We start from the raw sequence: 27925 nt of genomic DNA on the forward strand, positions 1-27925 counted from the left end.
AGAAAAATTGGTTAGACATTAAAAGTGGCTACTGTACTCTTGATAATAAAATGCAAATATCGAAGATTTACTTCATCGGAGAAGTATTTGATGAATGAGAAACTCTAATTAGTTAATAAATATTATAATATATATTTTTATGACAAGTTTTAATTTGTCAAGATATTAAATTATCCCTTTCGAAGTTTAACGATGTTACAACAATATTTTGTCTACGTTAGTTAAATTAATCACTTTATTAATAAATGATGAATATTCATTATAAAAATCAAGTAATTATTAATAAAAGACAGAAACGTCGTCGTCATAAATCTATAAAAGCAGTCTGAATTCCATTTCCGAGTGATCAATTTTTAATAAATTCGTGTATAATTCTGTATGTAAACACTCCTTTAATTAATATTTTTCGATTAAATTTTTAAAAATTATATTATAAATTCTGTTTAAACTTTAGAAATGAATTAATTAGGATATTTGATAAGTAAATAAATGTGAAAGACAGCTGTATCTCTGAACCCTTTCCTTAAGTCTATATCTTTGAATCCTTACCTTGGTTGTTGTGTATTATAGAGTGGTCAAAAAGTCAGTTAACCACTGTGAAGGAAACTAAACCACTGCCTTATTACTTATAAATTATACACGCTATTCTAAACAGATAAAGGTGGCAAAGGTAGAAAGGGTAGTAGTGAAGGTGCCGGATATCGTCGTACATTTCCGGTTTATCGTGAGTTACGAGAATACACAGTACAGGCGAGTCAAATTTATATAATATAAACAGCTTTAAATTTTATATTACAGGTCTAAAGGTTAAAAACCTATCACACTTTAGGTTAAGAAACACATACAAGTGCAAATGTATAAACGTATTTACATACGTACACACATACAAGCACGCACGAAAAATAAACAACACAAGAAGCTTTTTTAAAGCATCGATTAAATAGTAATTTTATTCTATTAATCAAAGTATATGAGGCTAATGCGATTTATTAAAATTCCGAATTCATCAGAATGAGATTAACTGCGATCAGCACTAATGTAATCAGATATTCTTATCATTATTCGCAATAGGAAAAAAAATAATAGGAAAAAAAGGGAGATTACTAGATTTTAAGTAAAGATATTATTATTATTAAGTGATTTATGACGAGAAATTCTAATATATTTTGTTAGGGGGAGAAGAAAATTAATAAAAATCCAATGATTACATTATTATCTATCTGTTGATACAGATTAAATAAAATTTTATATTCCTATCCTTTTTTATCTTTGTTTAAAGAATTATTGTGTATTAATTTAATTTAATTCTTATAAAATACACGTAATAATAGATTTTCGATAAGTATTGTTACGTATAACGTACGTAACAATTTATATACTGTATAAAATAAAATTATTATTACGTAATTTTGCAGTTTACAATACGTAATAACGAAATCCATCGATGCATTGTTACGTGTGTTATACGTAACAATACAAATTAAGTATTATTATTACGTATTGCAAATTGTTGTTACGCGATTTCAAAGCGAAAAAAATCATATTGTTACGTAACAATACGTATGAATTTTATTATTACGTATAAAAAAATAATTCTTTATCTCATTACAGTATTATCACGTGTTAGATATACACGAAAAGGAATAAAATAGACGTTTAAAACTAGGAAAATATTTTAGAATATTTTATCACACGTTTAAATAAATAATCAGAAAAGATATAAAGAGGCAATTAAATCGTCTAGAATGTAAATCTTATAACATTACATCGATAACATTAAGCATTAAAATTTGAATATAAAGTAGTGGAGCGAGTGACGTTATACCGAATAAACGTAATTTTATACTTATTTTAAGCGCTAATAAGTTATTCATATGGAAGTCTATAATTTGTTTGCTTCGTCTCGATGCGATAAATTTGTAAATAGAATACATAAAGGATTAGTCGACACGCTAGCGAGATGTAAAGTTTATACATAATGAAAGGTCCTGGGAGTAATAAGAGATTAACCTTAATGGAGTTGGCTTCTGCACGAAACAATGCAGGGTAATTAAAATGCTGACCCTTTTTTTTCCGCCCGGGTTCAAATTTCCCATAACCATAAATCCTTATTACGTCACTATTTATTAATAAATAATCAACTGTGACGTAAAACTATATAATTATTATTGTTTAATTCGTGTATTTAATGAGAAATTCATCAATATTATCCGTCACACGGGAAAAATTCTGCATTGTTGTTTGACACCTGTCACTTGTCTAGGTAGGGGAGGTTATTAGATGTAAAGCTTTGATTTCCGAGAATGTTCCTCGTAACTTTACTAAAGAATTCGCTTTATTAACAACAATATGGCATTAAATTCTTCCATAATTTCCAATTGTTTACGTTTAAAATGCTTTCAAATTTACAAAATAATAGTTTATATATATATATATATATAATTTTTGATTAAACTATGAATGTGCTTACACATCACTTAAGGTAATGCTTGGCGTTGTAAAATTTAGTATGTAATAATTAGCGTTACAAACTTCCAGATACAACGTACTAAATGATTAATTAGGTAAATATGAGACTATTTGATAGTGTATAACTATGATAATAAATTTAAGCAAAGATATTATATCGATTTTATACATTCAGAGTGTTCTACAAGGAAGTTTTATTTAAAAAAATCCATATTATTGGAGTAATACTCATAATTTAAATAAAAATTTTGAAGTTAGCCACGTGACTTCCGGTCCAGATTTTCATGTAACTTCGTTCTCGAGATCGATGAAGGACAGACGGATAGACAGACGTACATATTTATAATCATAGAAGAGTCTTAATAAATATTATATCAATCCAGCACATGGCTTTAAAGGCACGAATAAATCTAGAAAAATGTTTGTTTAGGTTTTATATACAAAGATAATTTATAAGCTAAGAATGTATTCGGAGGGGTGGGTGACACTCGAGAACGTAAAGAAGAGAAAGACGTCGATAAGTCAAACGTCATACAGGACTCGACTCTCTTCACTACTTTAATTTGATTACGACGTCTTAAACACGTAAAATTAATTATTGTTTCGCACTCTCCAGCGTTAAGTGCTTGGTGCCATTTAATCACTTTTATCTCGGATATTATTAAGTTAGAAATCGTGTCTTTGTATTTTATTTTAAATCGATGTCAGAGAAAAGTCGCGAGTCAACATCCATATACTCCAAGATGAAGTTTTGATAGATTTCCCTCCCCCACACGCATCCATAAAGATGGAAAATTTCATTAAGTAATATTGTTCATTCGATTTTTTAATAATGGTTTTTTAAGTCTGGATCTCCAGTTTTTTTTCGGTAAGCGGGGAGGAGAACGTGCGGAGAGAATTATATATATATATATATATATTTGGTGGAAGAAATGTCACCGGGTCGATGTCGGGCCGGTAGCAAATACTATAAGATCATTGGCAGAATGTTGCAGCATTACAAACAACATTGGCATTAAAGATTTAGCTAATCGATGAGTAAACGAGTCAAGTCGTGAGGCTAATTAATCGATATAATAGCTATGGCCTACCGCACTGCCTCCGAATGAGTAAACAACTTAAGTACAGCACAGGTTTCTTGTGGATTACATTTGTGGATCGATAAAGAAATATATTAAATCCGCACCTGTTCCGTCCTTATCTGAAACAACGTGCAGAAATTCCTTACGTTTTTTCCAGATTTATAGACTAATACTTGCCATTAAAAAAAATCATTGAAGTGAATCTCTTATGGATCTACTCGATTATTGTTAACTCCATTATAAGATGCACACAGCCTCTTATAAGAGATCCAATAAGCTTGTTTCAATGGGCTTGACTGTAATTCGTAAGATCCATTACAATGCTCAACTAGAGCATCCTAATGGATTTATTATAAAAGATGTATAAATGATGGAGCATTTTTCTCTAGTGGACATCCTAATGGACGTGTTGAAAATATTGAATACGTCTCAATAGTTTTATTCATTTTAATAGGGATACACCCGATTGAGTATCCATTTAATGGATCGTTCTAACGGACCTATTCGAATAATGGATTCATTTCTGTGAATCTACCGGCCGATCCATTTCCATGGACCATTGTAGAAGTTCTTGTAATGAAACCATTAATAAAGTGGGAATTTTAGTGAAGTAAAACATTAGAAAAGATGCGAATTATTTTCGATTTATATTCAGAAAGCGCATTCAAATTAAAATACAATTTTAAGATTTATAACAGTTTTTAAATTATTTAATAAGAATTCATTCTTATTCTCTTAATAAAAATAAATTCATGCGCATCACCAAGAGAAAGCTCTTGTTTATAATTCATCCCGAATACATTATTTACTCTTAAATATTTATCTCGTAAGGAAACTCGCCATTATTCATTTTAAATATTTAATTTTTATATCACGAAAAACGAATATTTATATTTAAATTATAACAAATTAAATGTGTATTTTTTTACGGACGAAAATATAATCATCGACTTCAGGGTTTTAGTTCCCACCTATGAAAATTTTATTTAATTTAGATCTATGTCAACTTATGTCGAAATGAATAGGAAAAATAGAATGAAAAAAAGGATCAGTATGTCCTGTAGGCAACAGATAGAATTCAGCAGTGCCAGAAATTGTATTACTTCCGGACACATCAATGAAGGAAGTGAAGAAATAAATAAAAATGGAATGAAAAACTAAGAAGAAGGTCTCTTGACTTTACTTCATATATTCTTAAATAAATTAAATTTCCATTGGTTTTATTTTTATAAATTAATTAAAAATAAATTTTTCTACAATTCACCTCTTCACCATTCTTAAATTTACCAGAGGAATATGTAAATTTCGGGTGTTTATATACTTTTATTGCAGGTGAATTTGAGCGAATGCTTTTAAAAACAATTAAATAAAAGTTATAAAAAGATTTTTTTTTAATGCTAAGGATTATTTGTAAAAATTACGGTAAGTTACATTAAATATTTTATGATACGACTCGTTGATTTTTAAAAACTTTTTTAATGATAAAAAATTAATAATTTAAAGAAAAATATGTGATATTAATTGCACTGGAGAGAGAGAGAGAGAATTTTTTATGAATGCTAATGATACGAAAATTCTATTTTGTTTATACGTANTAATAATAAAACGTGAAGGAAAGTGGAATAAATAACAATAGCAAAATGGCGAAAATATAAAAGGGTCGAAAATAACTTTGTATTCGGGTCATATTTAACTTATGCAATCATCGTAAAGTCGAAACAAGAATCTTCCATTATCGGAAAGAAACGAGGTCCTTACATAGACCGAGATTTAGCTACTTTATCGTACAATGCTTGTGTTGACGTTGCATCGTATCTTATACAAAAGGAGGAAGAAAAAATAAAATGACGACAGAAAAAGGAAAGACAACGTCATTCTCCGCAGTCGAATCGGGAATTAGAAAAGAACAGAGAAGAACCTGACGTGAATCGATGGTCAGCCATCACGTCTCGACGTGTTCTAGACTATCGGATGACAGGTAAAATTTCCAACAACACACTACGGATCACATACACATCACCCTTAACGTCATTTGCTTAATGTACTGTATTGACGATTAAAACTTGTAAAAATCAATTATTTAAGAAATATCATCCGCGAATTAATTAAAATATTTTAGAACAATTAGCGAAAGGGTCATTCCTAAAAAAAAAACACACGAAATGTCTCGTAGTAGACTTTTAACCATTATCTAAGAATCGGAAGGGGAGGGAAGACTTGCCAAAAATAAACGAGAGAAAGGTGTTCGTACCTGTGGAATGAGAGCAGGAAATCCGAAAATTCCTATCCCCTGACGATCTATGAGCCTGGGAAACATAATTACTTTACAATAACTCGACTCTCGAGACACTATTCGTCACAGTAGATAGACGGAGACGGAATGAATTAAAAGTACCGAGTGAGTTTTCCTACGTGACAAAAGTGTTGGGTGTTTAAAGTATAAAAATAGAATGAGACAACGTCCAAAAATGAAACGTTGCCTTGCTTAGAAACAGGAGTTGAATACGTTACACGAAGGATTTCGATCCTACACTCCATCTAACTGTTGCTATTGTTTAAGTAAAAGAATAAGAGTCGACCGTTACTTTGATCGTACGAAACGGAAAAGACTTCAATTTATTTTAACAGAATTTGCATTGGAAATGGCCGACTTTTAAATTAATCATTTTTAAATATTTTATATTTAATTTCGAACGTGACTCGATATAGAATAACACTCTATACGCACTCCAACACTTTCTGCATCGCCATTTTATACATATTTAAACGAGTAAACCATTTTAAAAATATTATTTACGTGAATCCATTTAAAGAAAATTTATTTAACATAATATATTCAGATTTTTCCTAGTCGAAGATTTCTTAAAATATAAAGTATTCAGGATAAACTCGAAGGTTTTTTTTTCCTCCCCTTCCTGTTGTTGGACATGTTCCAAGCTATGCCATCTGTTTATTTCTGAAAATAACTGTAAAGCTTCATTGCCAATAACTGTTAAAAGCAACTAGAACAGTACATTTGCCTCAGGTAAAGTCTATAGGACAAGAAATCATTTATTGATGTCGGAACAAAGTGATGGATCTTATGGCAACCCACTAATAGTAAATGAAAAGAGTGGAGGTCACTCGGCACAAATAACCTAATTCTAAGTTAAAAAAAATATATAAAAAAAAGTAGAAAGGAAAATCTAGAACAGTAAAAGATTAAGTCTGATTATTTATTGATTACTTTCATTAAAAAAAAAAGAAGAGAAAGAAGTCATTTTTATTGATAAAGTAAGAAGAAAAAAAAAAGCAGTAAATTCCAACAATTAGATAATTTTAATGAGAAACACGGCATTATAATTAATCAAATTTACAAGATTATTTAAATAAATTTTAAAATCTTATTAAATTAAACGTTAAATCATGTTTGGTAAAGTTAAAAAAAAAATTGTTTTGTATTCGTGGATTAATATTTTACACGTCACTCTTTTAATATAAAATGAAAACTTTCGTCGTTTAAATAGAAATAAATATTATTTTATTTTTATAAGAAACAATTGGAAATATTGAAAAGTAAATTAAATTATAATTCCAATACCTTTAACAATTAATTAATTAAATGAAAATTCCGAGTGACGTTCCATTCGAATAAACACGGAAGTTTGAATAGACAAAGCGCATTTTACATGGCTAATCACTACTTTAAAAGGATTTTCACTAATATCTTACTTAGTCAAAGTCACGAAAATGATGGAGTAAATCTCAATTTATCCCGAAGAATCTGAATATAATAATAGAATTAACGTAACCCAAAGAGAGAAAAATTTAAATAACAGAATAAATTACTTTAAAAAAATAATAATAATAATAAAAAAAATGGCAGGAAAACTTCCCACTTCAGCATAATTTATCGATAAGTTGGCCAGAGTAGAGAAAAGTCAATAAACAGTATTAGTTTCGAAAAGTTTAACTCGATTAGAAGAGGGGAACGTTGGTATTTTTATTTAAAAAAAGATGTCACACTGGTTGATTATCGACAAGAAAAATCTCGTTTGAAGTCATGGAGAATGAGAACGAATTGAAGAGAACAATTCTCGAATGGCATTTACGAACAGAGCCAGAAGTGTCACAAGTAATTGCCACGTCAGTCAGTACGTCGAATGACATAGTAATAGAGTCGACTCAATTCCCAATAAACTAGTGAAAGCCACTGTAGTGTTGTCCGAACAAGAGCAATGCAAATGTACTCTGTTCTCTCTGGAATCATTGTCTACAACCGAATGTTAAGGGTGACTTATTCTGACGAAACATTTTCCAATATTTGTATAATGTATTCGCCTCCTTCCTTCCATAATTATAAACATTCTTCAATATATTAAATAATTAAATTTATTGACGTTCGGTGTGGATAAACTCGTCCACCCCCAGTAAACGAATGGTTTTAAATACTAATAATTTGCCAATAAGTTAGGAAAATGTACAAACTTCCGCTCTTTTTTTTTAAAGTTTAAGCAGTTTTTCACTGTGTGAAAGGGGTGCAATTCGGTAACTACGTGTCATCTCGCGCTTCACCGCCTCGACGGAAGTGACGTCACCAACGACACACTTAACGTCACACAATTTATTATTATTAATATAACATTCTAATAAGGCGTAATTTGACACACGAATTCACCGATAATAATTGAAAATTTTTAATTTTAGTTCGTCAATATTTAGTGAAACTTTGCGGACGAATTGCTTTTTTAAATCACCGAAAAATTAAAAAAAAAAGTATGGAAGATTTCCACAAATATCAACAGATATTTAATATCTATAGAACTATTTCGTGTAATCAGATCGGATATACACTTAAGCTAAACATGATACGACACAGGGCTTCGCCTGCAAAATGGCGAGACCCTAACCTGTTATTTTGATGGAGAGGTAATACGTTATAGCTTAGGGGGACCACAACGAGTGTAAATTAGGATCTGCGTGTTCAATAAATTAATAACTTCTAGAGTTACACAGTAAAATACATAAACCCTTAAAGTAATCGATGCTTAAAATACGTTCTCCTACGCGAAATAATCGAATAATAAAGCGTAACAAAATGTGTTAAAGTGCGTAGAGTTTTAAGAGGAAAGGTCAAACGATCCCAATTCAAATCACAACATATAAATCCACTAAAATAGTCAGATTTCGTGATTTAAAAACACAACAAATTTATGTATTTCCGTAAAAATAATACCCTAAAAACTCTTCTAACTCCACAGTACCTTAACTAATCTAGTACAGCGGACACGAAATCTATTCACGAATTGCAAGGGTCCATGGATTCCGGGTTAAAAATCCCTACGAAATGAGCATTCGAATAATCTCTTAAACAAGAAACTCCATAATTTCAATACAGCAAAAGCAACAGCTTTCAATCCTTCAAGAAGATTTAGGAGCTGTTCAACTCTTCAAGATTTGAGCAGTATTATTGTTGATTTTTGACACATTTTCGATTTTCTCAACACCATTAATTAATTAATTAATTAATTACTCATTTTCTAAATCTCATAAATCATAAATTATTAATATTTTNAGTGAAAGCCACTGTAGTGTTGTCCGAACAAGAGCAAAATATCAACGAGGTCATTTGTAATTTAAGTATGGAGACCAGTCAAAAAAAATTGATATTTTTGGACTTAAAACACCTCGAAATGTCGAGAAATGTAAAAAAATTCGGGGGTTTTCCCGTATGTACGGATGTTAGTATGTGGGGGATGGTCACGATTTTATTCATCCCATTTGAAGCTTAATAATTCCTGTATTTTTAATCGAAAATTTCTGAAATTTTCAACGGAGGTTTGTGTATTAGGGGAATTGATACTGTTAAATTTTGGTGATTAAAGGTCGACGGGGTGGAGAGATAAAGGACGTTGCCGGAAAAGTTGAGCAACTTTTATGAGTTGTTTTATTATAATATATAACGTTATAAATCGTAAATTTTTAGTGCATTTAAAGTATGAATTTACTAAGATTTGAGCGTAAAAATTGTTTATTCAAAAGAAAAATTTAATTTTAAACTTATAAATTAGGGAAGAAATTCACGTTTTAAGTATTAAAAAAAAAAGAGAGAGAGAAAGAGGAGTAATTTAATTGATTTATATTTGAACAGGTAGACTTGATTAATTAAATTCTATAAAAATCAGAAAAATCCTCAAGAATTCTCGAAATTTACAAAGTAAAAACATCGAATGATTTNAAAGTGTTGGGTGTTTAAAGTATAAAAATAGAATGAGACAACGTCCAAAAATGAAACGTTGCCTTGCTTAGAAACAGGAGTTGAATACGTTACACGAAGGATTTCGATCCTACACTCCATCTAACTGTTGCTATTGTTTAAGTAAAAGAATAAGAGTCGACCGTTACTTTGATCGTACGAAACGGAAAAGACTTCAATTTATTTTAACAGAATTTGCATTGGAAATGGCCGACTTTTATCTGATTTATTGAACAGTTTCGACACTTTAAAAGACGTCTGCTTAAGTATGTTGCCCCTCATTAACTCTACCAAACAAAGAAATCTCCTTAAAATCCCAAAGACTTTAAATATATCCTATAGATTTAACTTTATTAAATTATCTCTAATATATAAAATAAAAATTTACTTCTCCTCATTAGAATAATTTAAAATTAAAAAAAGAAATTGCGCTTACAAAAATGCTCACTTATTTACATATTTTTACAATTTATCCATTTAAGTTAGACTTAGAAATTTAAAAAAAAAAGAGAGAGAGAAAGAGGAGTAATTTAATTGATTTATATTTGAACAGGTAGACTTGATTAATTAAATTCTATAAAAATCAGAAAAATCCTCAAGAATTCTCGAAATTTACAAAGTAAAAACATCGAATGATTTATCATCGAAAGTAAATAACGTTTTTTTATGTTTATTTTTAAAAAACTCGATAAAATTAATCAATAAAAATGTAAAAGGGGTGGGGATTTTTCGGAATCTAATAACAAGGAAAATAACTTAAATACGATTTATGGATATATATTTAATTCAAATGCAGATAACTATTTAAAACATATGCTCTCCACTTCAAATTAGTAGTGGCTTACACCTGTACATCATACTTTTCCTATAACAATAGAGTCGTGCCGGTCATCTATCTAACTCCTTTCGGGGGATAAGTTTTGAATTGAAATAACGTAACTTCCGGACGAAATAGGAAGTTCGTATATAGTTACTCGTGGCCTAGTGTGCCTAAGGTTTCCATATTTTATCCCGATTTTTATCTATCTAACTCCGTTCTTGAGATTTAAGACAGACAGACAGACAAAATTGCAGCCCAATCAATTATCATTTCTTATATTATTAATAATTCTACTTTAAAATCACACTTACGTTCTGTCTCTTAAATTTTTTTTGAATGATGAAGATGCTACAAAGCCAAATTACGCATCACCTTTCATCACTTTTGTATTGTAAACTAATAAATCAGTGTAAATATACTCACTACTTACGTACAAAACGTTAAATATTATGATTAAATCTTCATATTTTATTTTAAAAAAATAAGTTAATCACGATATACGACGTTCTCTACGTAACTTTAAGAAAATATATGTTAAATTTTACAACGATTTTAATTCATTTTATAATACCTTTAAGAAAAATAACATTCCTGTGGGGTGAGCAACGTCTAAAATCAGACGAAGGTAAATAAAATCTGCCAAAAACAACCTGACTAAATGTATATAACGTTTCAAGCTGACAATAGAAATGTCCTCGATAACGAATAAATTTCTTTAAATATTTATTTATTCATCTAAAATATTAAATTTTATATTCTCTAAAACAAAAAATATATATCTATATATATATTTACCTCTTAAAAAAACCTCTTAAATATGCATTATGTGAATCTTCTAATATGCTGATTATGTAAATGATGAAGATAGGATGACAATTTAGACTTTCTACCGCCTTCATTTGCATATTTTGTACGCTGTTGCGTAAGACACAGGAATTTTAACAAAGGAAACTTCTCAACTTATGTCGAAACAATGAAACTGTTGATTAGAAAATTCGAAATGCGTATGTTTAACTAATCAAATAAGTAAAAATATATCAAAAATTTCCATTCTTTTTTAGAATTTTAAACATATTTTCTATCTTCAAAAAATTGTAAATAATTTAAAAAGTGAATTAAATTGTTTTTTTTTCTCCTTCTAATTTTAATTATAAGCTACGTAAAAAAAATAATAACAATATTTGTCGAGTGTTATAAACGTGGCCAACTTCGCATTACTGTCGACGAGGGGAAATTTATAATCGCCATTTTGTGGAATTAAATTGTTAAATACATTAATAAATATGCCGCAAAACAAAAATCTTACAATTAAATACTATCAGGTATTTAAAGAATGAATAAGAAGGGGGTGGGGAATATTTGCATTTGGTGTGACGTGATTTAAAAGGACGGACAAAATACACATATGATGTCAATACAACTCATTTATCCCCCCAAAATCGTGCCCCCTTACACACACTAAACCATACATACAGGGCTAAAACTCCAATTATTTTAGCATTTCTCCACGTTAGAATGTCCCCGAGTCCAAAAAAAAAACATGTAAAAATATTGGGGGGAGGGTGAGATAATTAAAATTAATTTTTATAATTTTAATATTCGTACAGTTAAATTCGAAAGTTTATTATTTCTAGATTTAATTCGACCTGATTATATTTAATCAAATCTAGAAACTAATTTGAAGTGTAATCATTACCTTCTCCAACAGATCAGTTTTGACTTCTCTTAAGCAAACTTAATCACTCGTATTTAAACTAACTTTATATATAGATTTACTGTATTATAAAATGTACAAATGCTTTATATATTAACTTATTAGCACGTAGATATTTATTTAAATAACTCGAAAAAATCCCATAAATTATTAAATTAATGTGTATAGGGATAGGGTATGATGAAGAAGAGAGAAATATCAACGAGGTCATTTGTAATTTAAGTATGGAGACCAGTCAAAAAAAATTGATATTTTTGGACTTAAAACACCTCGAAATGTCGAGAAATGTAAAAAAATTCGGGGGTTTTCCCGTATGTACGGATGTTAGTATGTGGGGGATGGTCACGATTTTATTCATCCCATTTGAAGCTTAATAATTCCTGTATTTTTAATCGAAAATTTCTGAAATTTTCAACGGAGGTTTGTGTATTAGGGGAATTGATACTGTTAAATTTTGGTGATTAAAGGTCGACGGGGTGGNTAAACATTCTTCAATATATTAAATAATTAAATTTATTGACGTTCGGTGTGGATAAACTCGTCCACCCCCAGTAAACGAATGGTTTTAAATACTAATAATTTGCCAATAAGTTAGGAAAATGTACAAACTTCCGCTCTTTTTTTTTAAAGTTTAAGCAGTTTTTCACTGTGTGAAAGGGGTGCAATTCGGTAAGTACGTGTCATCTCGCGCGTCACCGCCTCGACGGAAGTGACGTCACCAACGACACACTTAACGTCACACAATTTATTATTATTAATATAACATTCTAATAAGGCGTAATTTGACACACGAATTCACCGATAATAATTGAAAATTTTTAATTTTAGTTCGTCAATATTTAGTGAAACTTTGCGGACGAATTGCTTTTTTAAATCACCGAAAAATTAAAAAAAAAAGTATGGAAGATTTCCACAAATATCAACAGATATTTAATATCTATAGAACTATTTCGTGTAATCAGATCGGATATACACTTAAGCTAAACATGATACGACACAGGGCTTCGCCTGCAAAATGGCGAGACCCTAACCTGTTATTTTGATGGAGAGGTAATACGTTATAGCTTAGGGGGACCACAACGAGTGTAAATTAGGATCTGCGTGTTCAATAAATTAATAACTTCTAGAGTTACACAGTAAAATACATAAACCCTTAAAGTAATCGATGCTTAAAATACGTTCTCCTACGCGAAATAATCGAATAATAAAGCGTAACAAAATGTGTTAAAGTGCGTAGAGTTTTAAGAGGAAAGGTCAAACGATCCCAATTCAAATCACAACATATAAATCCACTAAAATAGTCAGATTTCGTGATTTAAAAACACAACAAATTTATGTATTTCCGTAAAAATAATACCCTAAAAACTCTTCTAACTCCACAGTACCTTAACTAATCTAGTACAGCGGACACGAAATCTATTCACGAATTGCAAGGGTCCATGGATTCCGGGTTAAAAATCCCTACGAAATGAGCATTCGAATAATCTCTTAAACAAGAAACTCCATAATTTCAATACAGCAAAAGCAACAGCTTTCAATCCTTCTTGCCTGAAGTGTAATTTCTTATAATGTAATAATACATTCCATCAATTTAGCAAAGGCTCTCTCTCTCATTAAAATGTTAAGTTGACAGATAAAATTTATGCGTAGAACGTAGAAAACATTATTTAATAATTGATAATTTCGATATTTTTCTTTATTTGTTAACTAAAAATTCGTAATTACAATTATTATTTAAAAGGAAAGAAATGTTTTTAACATTTATTTACTAAAAGTTCCGACGAATTCTTTAATATTTTCTTTTAAATCTAACGAATTTTTATTTAAATGATTCATTTATAAAGCTTAAAACTTAAAATTTATATTTAATTACAGTACATAAATCATTCGAGCGCATCATAATGATATTTTTAAGCGTCAATTTATCTTAATAATTTAAATTTACATACGAAAATATTTGCATAAACAATACAGAAATAACGGGCTAATAATTAAATAATAACATAGAAAATATTTATGAAAAAAATAAATATTAAGGGGAGGGGAAGAAGGATTATTTATGAAAGAATTGGAGAAGTTTCCTATGCCACACAGTAACCTTATCATTCTGTGTATTGCAATAACACATTCTATGAAAGTGATAAATTGATTAGTCTATTCCGAGGATTGTCTATTGTAAAGAGAATGATAAATGACTTTCTTTAACTGAAAACGAAGTCGAAAACAGTCTTTAATATAAAATATGACACACAGTTTCAATGATACACGCGCTTCTCCCATGGATATTGAGTGTTGTTTTTGCTTTATTTATAAAGTTTAATCGAACTAAAACGAAATATAGGTCTAATTAAAGTTTAATTAACCGAAGACACTTCTTTTTAAATGTTACTACACAATAAGAAACAAGTACAAATCATTTTTTTACCCAGTAATACAGGTCACATCACTAATGGGACGTGTAGGGTGCCGGATTACTATGTTAGAATACACTTAACCACCTCATCCTGTAAAACCAGTACAAGTTGGTTGATAAAGAGAGACATCGAACACCCCCTTAAATAGTAGTAGCGATTTTCACACGGGAAATTCGAAATTAGTGCCGGATTATCGAAGATCTATCCTTCCTAAACTGTACTTCACCCATATCATAAAATATTCTACTGTTTAGACACGTAATTTTGACAAGGATGTAAGAAAAATAAGAGGATAACACAAATAATAATAATAAAAAAAATGGCAGGAAAACTTCCCACTTCAGCATAATTTATCGATAAGTTGGCCAGAGTAGAGAAAAGTCAATAAACAGTATTAGTTTCGAAAAGTTTAACTCGATTAGAAGAGGGGAACGTTGGTATTTTTATTTAAAAAAAGATGTCACACGGGTTGATTATCGACAAGAAAAATCTCGTTTGAAGTCATGGAGAATGAGAACGAATTGAAGAGAACAATTCTCGAATGGCATTTACGAACAGAGCCAGAAGTGTCACAAGTAATTGCCACGTCAGTCAGTACGTCGAATGACATAGTAATAGAGTCGACTCAATTCCCAATAAACTAGTGAAAGCCACTGTAGTGTTGTCCGAACAAGAGCAATGCAAATGTACTCTGTTCTCTCTGGAATCATTGTCTACAACCGAATGTTAAGGGTGACTTATTCTGACGAAACATTTTCCAATATTTGTATAATGTATTCGCCTCCTTCCTTCCATAATTATAAACATTCTTCAATATATTAAATAATTAAATTTATTGACGTTCGGTGTGGATAAACTCGTCCACCCCCAGTAAACGAATGGTTTTAAATACTAATAATTTGCCAATAAGTTAGGAAAATGTACAAACTTCCGCTCTTTTTTTTTAAAGTTTAAGCAGTTTTTCACTGTGTGAAAGGGGTGCAATTCGGTAACTACGTGTCATCTCGCGCTTCACCGCCTCGACGGAAGTGACGTCACCAACGACACACTTAACGTCACACAATTTATTATTATTAATATAACATTCTAATAAGGCGTAATTTGACACACGAATTCACCGATAATAATTGAAAATTTTTAATTTTAGTTCGTCAATATTTAGTGAAACTTTGCGGACGAATTGCTTTTTTAAATCACCGAAAAATTAAAAAAAAAAGTATGGAAGATTTCCACAAATATCAACAGATATTTAATATCTATAGAACTATTTCGTGTAATCAGATCGGATATACACTTAAGCTAAACATGATACGACACAGGGCTTCGCCTGCAAAATGGCGAGACCCTAACCTGTTATTTTGATGGAGAGGTAATACGTTATAGCTTAGGGGGACCACAACGAGTGTAAATTAGGATCTGCGTGTTCAATAAATTAATAACTTCTAGAGTTACACAGTAAAATACATAAACCCTTAAAGTAATCGATGCTTAAAATACGTTCTCCTACGCGAAATAATCGAATAATAAAGCGTAACAAAATGTGTTAAAGTGCGTAGAGTTTTAAGAGGAAAGGTCAAACGATCCCAATTCAAATCACAACATATAAATCCACTAAAATAGTCAGATTTCGTGATTTAAAAACACAACAAATTTATGTATTTCCGTAAAAATAATACCCTAAAAACTCTTCTAACTCCACAGTACCTTAACTAATCTAGTACAGCGGACACGAAATCTATTCACGAATTGCAAGGGTCCATGGATTCCGGGTTAAAAATCCCTACGAAATGAGCATTCGAATAATCTCTTAAACAAGAAACTCCATAATTTCAATACAGCAAAAGCAACAGCTTTCAATCCTTCAAGAAGATTTAGGAGCTGTTCAACTCTTCAAGATTTGAGCAGTATTATTGTTGATTTTTGACACATTTTCGATTTTCTCAACACCATTAATTAATTAATTAATTAATTACTCATTTTCTAAATCTCATAAATCATAAATTATTAATATTTTTTAATTTACACTTGATTAAATTCGTCTATAAAATTTTTTCCACTTTTATTGCCGAAGATAAAAAAGAAAAAAATTATTATAACTCGAATTATACGAAAGTTTATATTATTAATAATAATAATAAAAAAGGTAAGGAAGTTAAACGAATAAACTTTGTCAATGGTGTATCAAGCGATCAAAGATAAAGTATGGCATTTACCTTAAGAAACGACTCGATAAGTTTGAGTAAATCCCACTCACACTCACTTTTCCAATAGATTGGTTTATATCTGAAACCATTCACTAAAGTAAATGGATAATCAATCAACATTCTTCTGTAACCAGAAAAGAAAAATATTTCTCAAATAATTACGGGCAACATAAATCATTGTTACGTTAATAAATCATTTAAAAAATGTTTTTAAATTATCTTGGATAAATGAGTAAAAAAATATATATATAATACATAATCCTCCCTTATAGATAAATTAAGAAATATATTGTTAATGTACTGTCAAAGTAATTGCTGTGGCGGTGTGTTTGATATCGTGTCCACACGGTTCCTTTCTACATATTTGGAAACCGTTCTCCCAGGGGTAAAGCCGGCTTCGTCTCGTGGCTGTTCCTCTGACTAGGTCATGAATAGGGTGTACTGTACAATCCCCCCCATCAATATACCTTCGTGGGTCACTGTAAGAAACTCTAATCTCAAAATATGATAGATTGCAGATTATATATGGTGAGGACACACCACATAACGTCCACTGTTGAAGGGTTGGATAGAAAAATCAGGGATGGAGATGGAAATATTTTCGTACTCCGCACTTTCCAAATATTAAATAACATTTTTATTACTTNTGTCAGGCGCTATATTATCTACATAACAATAATTTCTTGTTATTCATTTATAATCTTATCTGTTCAATAATGAAATATTTTCGTTTTAATTCATGGCATAATTTGTAATTTGTTTATATGAAAGTCAGTTTTACATATACAACATATCTGGTGTGAATTTACGTGATAATTATTCTTTTGCTTAAAACGTGCAATTACTTGTTTAATTGTCTCAAGTAGAAATGAGAAATGTACTTAATTCTGAAAATCTAAACTATTTTATTAAATTTAAATACGATACGTACAGTAGAAGTTCGTTAGTCCGACACCTTTCGCCAATGTAATTCAGTAAACTATTCACAGTCTATATTGTCACGTGCTGAAATTACTGTACAAAGCACACGTATTTTGTGTTCAGAACGTGTGTGACTGATATATTTTCTTTTCCACAGGCAAATGCCAAGACAGCGCACTTAAAAAACAGGTTTCTCACCTTTCGGAGCACCTGTAGCTTTTGTGAATCATGTATAGTACACAGTACATGTCTGAAAAATAAACATTACATTACCTTCAACGGATTCTTAGATTTTTTAAAGGATACATTTTCTAAAAATGAAACTACGAATACGTTTTTTCTTAGAATTAAAATAAAATGTAAATTTTTATAAGGCAAATTTATTGGAATTTGTTAGATTAAAACAATTCATATAAGAAGCAAATTGAATTTTTTCCACACTTTGTTCAATCAAAATCTTGTACAAGAAAGAAATCAGTGTATAAACAGAATTGGATGTAAATTATTATGTACAGTACTGTACATGAATTATTGTGAATGCCGATTTTATGCAATAACGTACTCATAAATGTTTTTTTCAGGTTTTCTAATCTAATTTTAACACAGTATAGGCATGTATTGTATTATCTTGTGACTAATTAGAGCAAGCGTAAATAAATCGAAATTAAATAGCAGCGTGTACAGTACAGTAATGTCAAATCGCATAGAACTTATAGAATTTTACGAAAGAAAACAAAACGTCCGATGATCCGTAAATGGTAAATTAACGAACGTTTACTGTATTATAAAATGTATAAAGTTTAATTTTGAAAGTAGCATTTTTATAAAAATAACGAGTAAAATCATTAATTCCGATTCCATTCGATATATGACACATTGATACACGACACGCTTTATCTTCACACCCCCCTCGACCTATAATCATTAAAATTTAGTAGCATCAATACCCGTAATACACAAACTTCCCTGCTAAATTTCAGAAATTTTCGACAAAAGGCACAAGAGTTATTAAGCTTCAAATTGGGTGAACAAAATCGTGTCCCCTCACACACTATATACAGTACAATTCATAAGTATGCTAAAGTATTTTTGATGTAATCTTTAAGAGGAAATTAATACTTTTTTAAGATTAAAAAAATTATAATTTTTTTAGTCGGAATAAAGTAAAAACGTAGCAATTCTCGATCATTATCTCGTAAAAGAACACAGCAATAAGGATAGGCAATCCTCGTATAAAATAATTATATTCAGAAAGCATGTGCATTCGTTCGAAAATCTATTCTTGCCATTGCATTCTGCTGTAAAAGCTTTGTAAGAATATTATATCTTTACAAAGCTCCATAACATAAATCAGTTGTAAGAATATAATATATTCTATTCTTACACTTATCACATAATAATTCGTAATAATAAAATTCGAATATTCATTCATCCTTGATTTTCTTCATCTTTCGCAAGCCATTTCAACATCATCCTTTATTTAAAAAAAAATTAAATTAAAATACGTTTACAATAAACCAAGGTTTATGATCCAATCACTTCTTACAAAGCCGTCGTAAAGCGAACCACGTAAAATGGAACTCTTAATTTATAACAGATTCAGAATACGTTCCTGAAAATAAATAGTATCATACTAAAGTTACATAATTAACTTAAATTTTATATTATAACTATAAAATTTTTCAATTAAACCNGTTTTTATTGATACAAGAATGTGCAAAATAGTCTCAGATCTATTATCATATTCCCAGAGATCCATTAAGGTAAAATGATTATCTAAAGCAAGTCAATAAAAGAATGGTAAGAAAAAAAAATCCGAATAAAATATAATCGATAAAATTATCTATTTTAATTCATTTATTCCATAAAAATCACCCCAATTAATCTTTAAAATTAAATAATCGTGTACAAAGTGACAGCAGTTGAAGTATGTTTACATTCTCCTCCATGCTGAAGAGATATGGTCATATATTTTTTTAATTATACAATTTGTAAAATAAAATTATTGTATGTACTACTAATGAGGTTTTCCATTTTAAGATTAGCCTTTGTTTTAATCAATTTTTTCTTCTTTTTTTATAGAAACTCATTAGAACTTTTGTGGTTATGTAAATTAAGTCGAAAAGAAATGAATGATTCTGCTGCTTGAGAATTGAAATTTTGAAAAAGTTTTAAACAATTCTTTTAAATATTACATTAAAAAATATATATTATATTGTTTTATTAGAGTTATACATGTAAAAGTAGAAAAAATCATCCTTTTATGACTAGATTTTGAAGTTTTATAAGAGGGGTTTTAGATCCTCCAATTGAGAATCAATGTCTTATTGCGTACGTAACAAGTCTAAAATTATATAATAAATTCTATTTAATACGTGTCTAAAATTATAAATCTTTAACCTTTAAAACATTAAACAGAATAAAGACTAATTTAATGGAAATTAATATTCTCCCCCCCCACGTTATACGTAGTTTCGTGTTGAAGAAACACGCTAGTAAAGTAAAATTTCATCAATTCTGATCTATTTAAACACGTGTTAACACTATAAAAAGATCAGAAGAAGTATTTTAGTATAAATAATTAAATACAAACATCATTATAATTCTAAATAACTCATGAATAATTTTGAATAGAAAATCAAAATTTTCCTAAATAAAAATCTTATATAAAGCGGGTAATTTTGCATATTTTCGAAATTATTAAATCTATATATAATTAGGTACAAGTGGGAGAGTCGATGGTTACGAATTCTTTCCGTCGATCGATCCGTCACTTCGTTGTCACTCCCGTACGACATTACACAAATGTCACTCAACTATGTTGTCATCATTACTTCATTGTTACTACATTAGCATGTCGTGGAAATTACATCACTCCAATTACACCATTGTCAGTGCCGATTTTGCCTGCCCCAACCATTATACTTTCATCCTTGATTAAATCGTTTTGTGGACAATTATCGAAATGTTTAACTTAAAAAAAAATACAAAATACATTCCGATTATTATTATATTTTAATGTATTTTACAGCAATTTATTGTAATTTTTTTGATGAAGAGTAATCCACTTTTGTTATTCCATAGAGGCGCTTCGAGAATACGGCATCCGTTCTTCCTAATGCTATTATGTTAATACGATTAAATAATTATAATTCTATCTTAATTTTTCTATTATTTATTAAGGTGTTGTATCGTATAACATAAGATAAATTCATCCTTTACATTGTCTTGGTGTTCATTTTTTTCTCAGATTCCATTCTTTGCCAGATAAATACGCGGTGTATTATTTCTTGTATGTAACAAAATTGTAAATTATAATAAAGAAATATTCCCTACGAATGTTTAAAAATTTCATTTTATGATGAAATCGGAAATAAACTCTTCAATTCAGCATACGTTAATTGGAGAAAACGGTTGTCCATGCCAATTCATTTTTGAACATTTATACATCTTTACGCAAAATATCCGACGATTTAAACAAGAAATTTTCATAAAAATGACAATTAATAAAGGGAGAAAAGTTTTCATTAAATCTTTCTAAACGGTTCACTTTTGTAGAAACTACACAAAGATGAATATTACGTTAAGCGAATATCTAAAAAAGAAGAAGAAGAAGAAGAAAAGTCATTTAACATTTTACATTATTATTATTATACTTGAGAGAAAAGAAATTGAAAGAAACAATAGAAAAAGGTTTTAATTTTCTGCTTGAAAACTTCAACTATGGTTTAAAGTCTACATTCGAAAGTATTTCGTTGGTTGCTTAGCGACTTTTAACAAATGTCAAATGGATGAATTTTCAATTACAAATTTTTATACGTCAAATTCCATTTGTTGACGTTAAAATTTATATTTAAGAGTTAAATTTTTCTTCTTTCTCTCTCTGTTTCAATTATTGATTTATATAATAAATATCACTCCATGATGTTGCAACGAGAAAATCCAATAACCGAAAGTAGAATAATACTCCATCGTTAACTTTTTCACATTTGTTATTGGATAGAATAATATTTTATGGATTCGTTCTCTTTCTAGAAACACTCATCCTTCGTATCACGAAAAGTGTGCAATTCCGTGTTAAGTTCTATTAAAGATTTCTTGAACACGAACTGCTTTACACGCCATCAAGAATTTCTGTTTAATGAAGAATGGTTTCCAGTAATAACAACCTTCAAATATCTGTACATAAATGTTCTCGGAGTCCACCAAATAATAACTTTTACATAAAAATCGAACAAGAAAGCTATTAAATCTGATAATAAATTTAAAAATCCAGCAACGAGTTGCTTAACTTTCCCGGCAACATTAAATACGACTATACCGGAGATACACACGACCTTATCTATCTCCCCACCCCCTCGATCTTTAATCACCAAAATTTAATAGCATCGATCCTCTTAATACACAAATCTCCTTGAAAAATTTCAGAAATTTTCGGTAAAAAACACAGGAGTTATTAAGCTTTAAAGAGGGTGAACAAAACCGTGCCCCCACACACACATTAACATCCATTTCTCGACGTTTCAAGATCCAGAGTGGAAACAGGTAAAAATCTTCAAAGGTTATTTTTTTAGACCCATTGCTATACTTTTCCTCTGTTATATATAACAACCGGGAAAGCAATAAATGTAATTTTAACAGAAGCTAACAATAGTTGGCCTGTTATTAAGCAGAGTACTCACAAGTGTAAACTCCAATGAATAAACTACTCATCCACTTAGGGGAGGGTTCGGTTCTTTAGTAATTGTTCAACTAAATACGAATTCTGTTTATATCAGAAGCAACGAGACCAAGATGAAAAAAATGCATTTTATCCGGCCGGATTTTCTTTCTTTGATTGAAACGAGATTTGTATATATATACACACACACATTAGGATTTATACTTCAAATACTTTTTGTTTATTAACTCTTCCCCTTGCTGGCTACTTCAAAGAAACATTAGGTAATGTCTACGTTCGTCCTAGAAATGGAGGCATACGCCTAGAATAACAAAAATAGAAAATCGATAGTAAAAACCATACCTTACTATCATATCGAGAAATATTAATACCAAGTTGTAGAATTAATACATAAAGTATATGTAAATAATACTAATTGAATTGAGAAAATGCAGTCATTGAAGTGTTAAATTATAACAATTATATTTATCAACAGACTATTGTATAAAATATTATATATTTTATATCTCGTCGAAAAATGTGTATGGATGTTAATGTGTGGAAGGGCACGGTTTTGTTCACCCTATTTGAAGCTTAATAACTCCCGTGCTTTTTGTCTAAAACTTCTGAAATTTTGCAGGGAGATTTGTATGTTAGGGAGATCGGTACTATTAAATTTTGGTGGTTAAAGGTCGAGGGGATGGGAAGATAGAGGGAGGTCGTGTGTATCTTCTGTAGGGTCGAAATTTTTATTATTAGCAAGTAAAATATCGTTTTCTAAACAATTTCTATATATAAAAGCAACGGTAATTAGTAAATATGGAAGGAAAATTGTTAAAGTATAGACAGACATAGAAGATTATTACTTATAATGAGAGATTTGTTTTGATATTTTGCATATATATATATAACTAAATATTGAGAGTGAAACACGTCGAAAATATTTTATAAATGATTACACAACATTCTATATAATTTTTCGATTTATATATTCAAAAACATACGATTCTTCTCGACCGAATGAAGAATGAATAATGCTTTTGAGTGATGTTTTTTTTGTAAAAAAATGTCGAAAGTTTGCAATTTTCTGTTATTATAGAATAAAATATCGTTTCCTAAACAATTTCTGCGGATAAAAAAAACAATAACTGAATATATGTAATTAGAATATTTCGAAAGAGAATTGTTGAAGTATTCAAAACATCGTTTCGCTTTCTTCACATATGAAATAAAGAATAAAATATATCAAGAATGTTATATATAAATGGCTATACAATATACTTATATACATATGTATTTATATACAAAAATATAAGATTCCTTTCGACTTAGGTCCATTGATTTAGCAGGAACCTCTTAAGAGATGATATTGATTATACTATACGTTCACAAAATGGATGCTGCACTAATTTTCCTCTAATTATCTTAACGGTTTATGAAATGAACGGTTGTCCATTAACGTAATAGTCAAAAACTTTTGAAAAAAATTCTAATTTAGAAATAGATCCACGCAATTTTCTAACATATTTCAAGAAACCCTACGTCTGTAGAGGGGAAGATCTTCGAAAAATTCAGTAGAGTGATTGCAAGGAGGGCGATTGCTTCGTAAAATTAAATTACGGGTAGAATAAATACCAATATTTTGATTAGCAAATTATCGTTAATCTAAGAATAAACACAAACAATAATACAACCTGTCCGGCTTAGAATTTACACGAAAGGACATCATTATTGCCTGATTAATTAACAGAAGAATTCAATTAAGTCGAGATCCATACAAAATTCTCTTCTATTCGTCTTTTCTAATTAATATTAATTTCTCACGACACTCGACAGATCTTTACAAGGTTTTTTTTCCTTTTATTTTTACAGCTAAAAGTATCCAGATAAGTTGGTTTCTTTTTTAAAACTTGAACACGCCAAATATTTATTAAAATCGCGATAAAATTAAATAAAGTCAATTAATTTTATTGTGATTAGTAAACAGAAGATAACTCTAGAGTATTTTGTTTGTAGGAAACATATTTCTTCTAAGATTTTTAAGAATTAAAGACATATTTTGTTAAGGAAAGTGAATTTAATAAGCAAGATTTCTATTGTATTAGAAGTGTTACGCGTGTTACGAAGAAAGAGGCAAAAGTTACGATAAATCACACTAACTGTGGCTTAATTGATGTGTAGGATTAATCTAATACAAAAGTTTTTCAATCTCTTTTTAGTTAGTAACCCACTTTCGCACTCGGATTACCGTAACATTGTCTAGAAATACGTGACATCCCCAAGGAATCGCGACCCCTCGGTTGATAAACAATGTTATAATAATACTTAATTTTACTTGTATTTTATATAAGATTTAATCTTCTTTATTTATACGGAATGTCATATAAATATAATTATAGTTAAGCGAAAGTAACGAATTCAATTATAAAGAATAATTTAAATTTTAATTAGGAAAAAAAGTGAGGGGTATTTGTATTATATTTATTTTATTAATTTAAGCGAAGAAGTCAGTTATTAATCTCGAGATAAAAATTAATAAGTAAGATGATCTATATATTAAATGATTAAAGAAGACGAGAGGAGATGATTGAGGATTGAAAAATAAATATAAAATGTGCTGAAACTTTACGCAATTTGTACCTTATCAAATGGAACATAAATGCTTAATTTTATGAGATACAAATTGCAAATTTTATAGCATCATAATAAACATTAGAAAAGATATTGGAAGATTTAATTTAATTAAATAATAATTACTGTTATATTTACATAAGAAATCGAAACGAGACTATTATAGAGGTTTGTTGTGACACGGGCATGTTCAACGGATGTCCGAGAAGAGATGGTCGATGCGAGGAAGATGCTAGAGGTGACGAGCTCGACCTACCTGAAGAGGAAGGTGGAGGAGACAGAGTTAGAGATTAGAAGACGGTGCTTGGAATGACGGTATACAACGAAGGATGGGACTACAATACTTCTGATTAATAAAAACGGCCTTTAAAAGAGAATGAGAATATTTACATTGTTTCAATAATGAAGATTCTCAACTTACTACTTAAAGGTTGCAACTTATCGCATCTATCTATCTCGACAGAGAACATAAAACCCAAATAGGATCATTCTGTTACGAGTCTAATCACTATTTTTCGTATCCTCCCGTAGAGTTTTAACTAAAAATATAATTATAGATTTAATAAATTCGATTAACGTGGAGTAAAAGCACCATTTTCGGTACAAAAACCTCCATTTATGAACATGGTGTTGAGTATGTTAAAGGCAATATAATGAAGTTGACCGACAAAAAGTCCAATGCAATCCTCGACTTAAAGAAAAAAAAATCGATCGAAGAATAATTGATTATTCTCGGCTCGATTTTCATTTTTATTGAAGTCCGAAATTGAGATTATTATAACACGATTTCTGTAATAATCTTGATATTAAATCTAGTATATAACAGACTGCATCCCAATAAGAATCGATTTTATTTAAAGCTATTAAAGTAGGCTATATTTAATATCTAAAGCCTGTTATCAATACTGTGATGCCGCTGTTTCAAGAATTTTGATAAAAGAATTAAAAAGCGAGAGAAGAAATAAAATCTTACAAAAAAAGAAAACTGTTAAAAGTATGCCTATCTAACAAGGTAAAAAAAATAGAAGGCATTAAAATGTAGTATTGTAATTCAAATTACAAATCTTGGAGTGAGTTTTGTAACCTTCGTAATTGACTTCACTCTGGACCTATCCTGTTGTTATTTAATGTTGTATACAGCTCTTACACGTATTTTGTTATTTCAATTACAATAAATTGTACAAACTACAAGTCTATTTTTATTTATTAACTTATTATACCATCTGACAAGGCTCGGCTTAGCCTTTATGACTCGTATTCCAAAAAAAGCCTACCAATTAAACAACCTCCAAACGGGGTAATTGGTAGGTAGTTTTATTGTCTTTCAATATATTTAAATGAATTATTTGTGGGTAGATTTTTAAACAATTACAAAAATTCTAAGTAGAATAAGACAAATCGAGATATTTTAATATAAAATTCGAAATAAGGCATCATTATTTCGTGGCATTTAATTTAAACTTCACCTATACGAAACCTGTTTTTGACATTTATTTAAGAAAGGTATTACAAAGTTCACAATGTCGACCATGACGAGATGCCAGTAACTATTTTAATTATAAGGTCAAGTAATAAAGTTTATACCGTAATAAAGCATAAGATGTAATTGTTTATAGCTCATTAAATAGCCAAATTTAATATTTGTTAGTAAACAATACAAATCGAAGCATTCGAATAATAATAATTACTCGCGTATTAAACGTTTTAAAAACATTTTTATCACACGGTAACATCAGTAAAAAAGTATATTTCTTTTGTTGGAAATTTGTTTAACATTGATTTCGTTAAACTTTCTAACAAATTAACTTTAACTTTCGAACGGTAAAATTCAATTTTAAAAACAAAGACATTTTAGTAACGAGCTACTACAGCTAACGTAATTCAGTTTATACGTAAAGATATATAATGGAACAAAGACTTAAATCTATTTTGTTATTTTAGAATACCGAACAGAAGCGTAATTAATTAAAAAATCAATTGTATCGTGTGCTCAACTTTTTAAATTTTTGAAAAATTCATCTAAAAATAAGAAAATCCAGCAACGAGTTGATTAACTTTCCCAGCAACATTTAAAATTTTGGTGGCGCCATCCGTTACCATATTTTACCTTAAAAAAATGTTTTATACTTTTAATTATTATAAAATGGCAAGAAGCTTAATTTTGAGGGTAGGGATAAGTTTTATATAAAAAAAAATCGTAAATGCAACGAGTAAAAGTCCGATCCACTCGAGATACGACACACGACTCCCTTTATCTCCCCACCCCGTCGACCTATAACCACCAAAATTTCACAGTATTAAACCTCCTTATACGCAAACCTACCTGCAAAATTTCAGAAATTTTCGACAAAAGGAGCAGGAGTTATTAAGCATCGAAGTGGGTGAACAAAATAGTGGTATCCCATACACATACTCTAACATCCACAAATACAGAAAAAAACCACCCTAAACTGTTTTGCATTTCTCGATGTTTTAAGGTTCCGAGTCCAAAAAATGTAAAAATCTTGGGGGAGGGTCATTTTTGACCGATCGCCATACTTTCCCCGTTATATATAACAGAGCCGGAAAGTAAAAAGACGATTTATAAAACCTAAGCCGTTTCGTGCCGTCGACGATATCAAAATTTTGCCAATTCTTGTTAAAATATTACAGATTTCAACCATTTCTTTTGGTTGTAGCTCTTAAAGTACTCATTTACCCAAAAGATATTTCCGAAATCCATGCGTATAAAATACTAACTTTCTGAATACCTTCACGAATTACTGGTCATAACGA

The 27925-nt window shown here is 29.7% G+C and overlaps 1 protein-coding gene across 6 annotated transcripts in view; it reads right to left on the reverse strand.

Moving 5' to 3' along the window:
* LOC111634189 (RNA binding protein fox-1 homolog 2-like) overlaps window positions 1–27925 on the reverse strand; it is a 300266-nt gene that overhangs the window by 86767 nt on the left and 185574 nt on the right. The window contains exon 1 of one of the 6 annotated variants that reach the window (XM_023378903.1): window positions 11402–11567. The exons of 3 other annotated variants lie outside the window; for them this stretch is intronic. Coding sequence is in view for 2 of the 3 variants with exons in the window: in XM_023378899.1 (XP_023234667.1) it covers window positions 5803–5868 (66 nt within the window). In the remaining variant the exon portion in view is untranslated. Of the gene's footprint in view, window positions 1–5802; window positions 6055–11177; window positions 11344–11401; window positions 11568–27925 lie in introns of those variants that run through there. 2 more of the 6 variants (XM_023378901.1, XM_023378899.1) reach the window with 2 other exon arrangements.

The sequence above is a fragment of the Centruroides sculpturatus genome, unplaced genomic scaffold, assembly GCF_000671375.1.
Source record: "Centruroides sculpturatus isolate CEXI.00-Female unplaced genomic scaffold, Cexi_2.0 scaffold925, whole genome shotgun sequence".
NCBI classification, from domain to species: Eukaryota; Metazoa; Arthropoda; class Arachnida; order Scorpiones; family Buthidae; genus Centruroides; species Centruroides sculpturatus.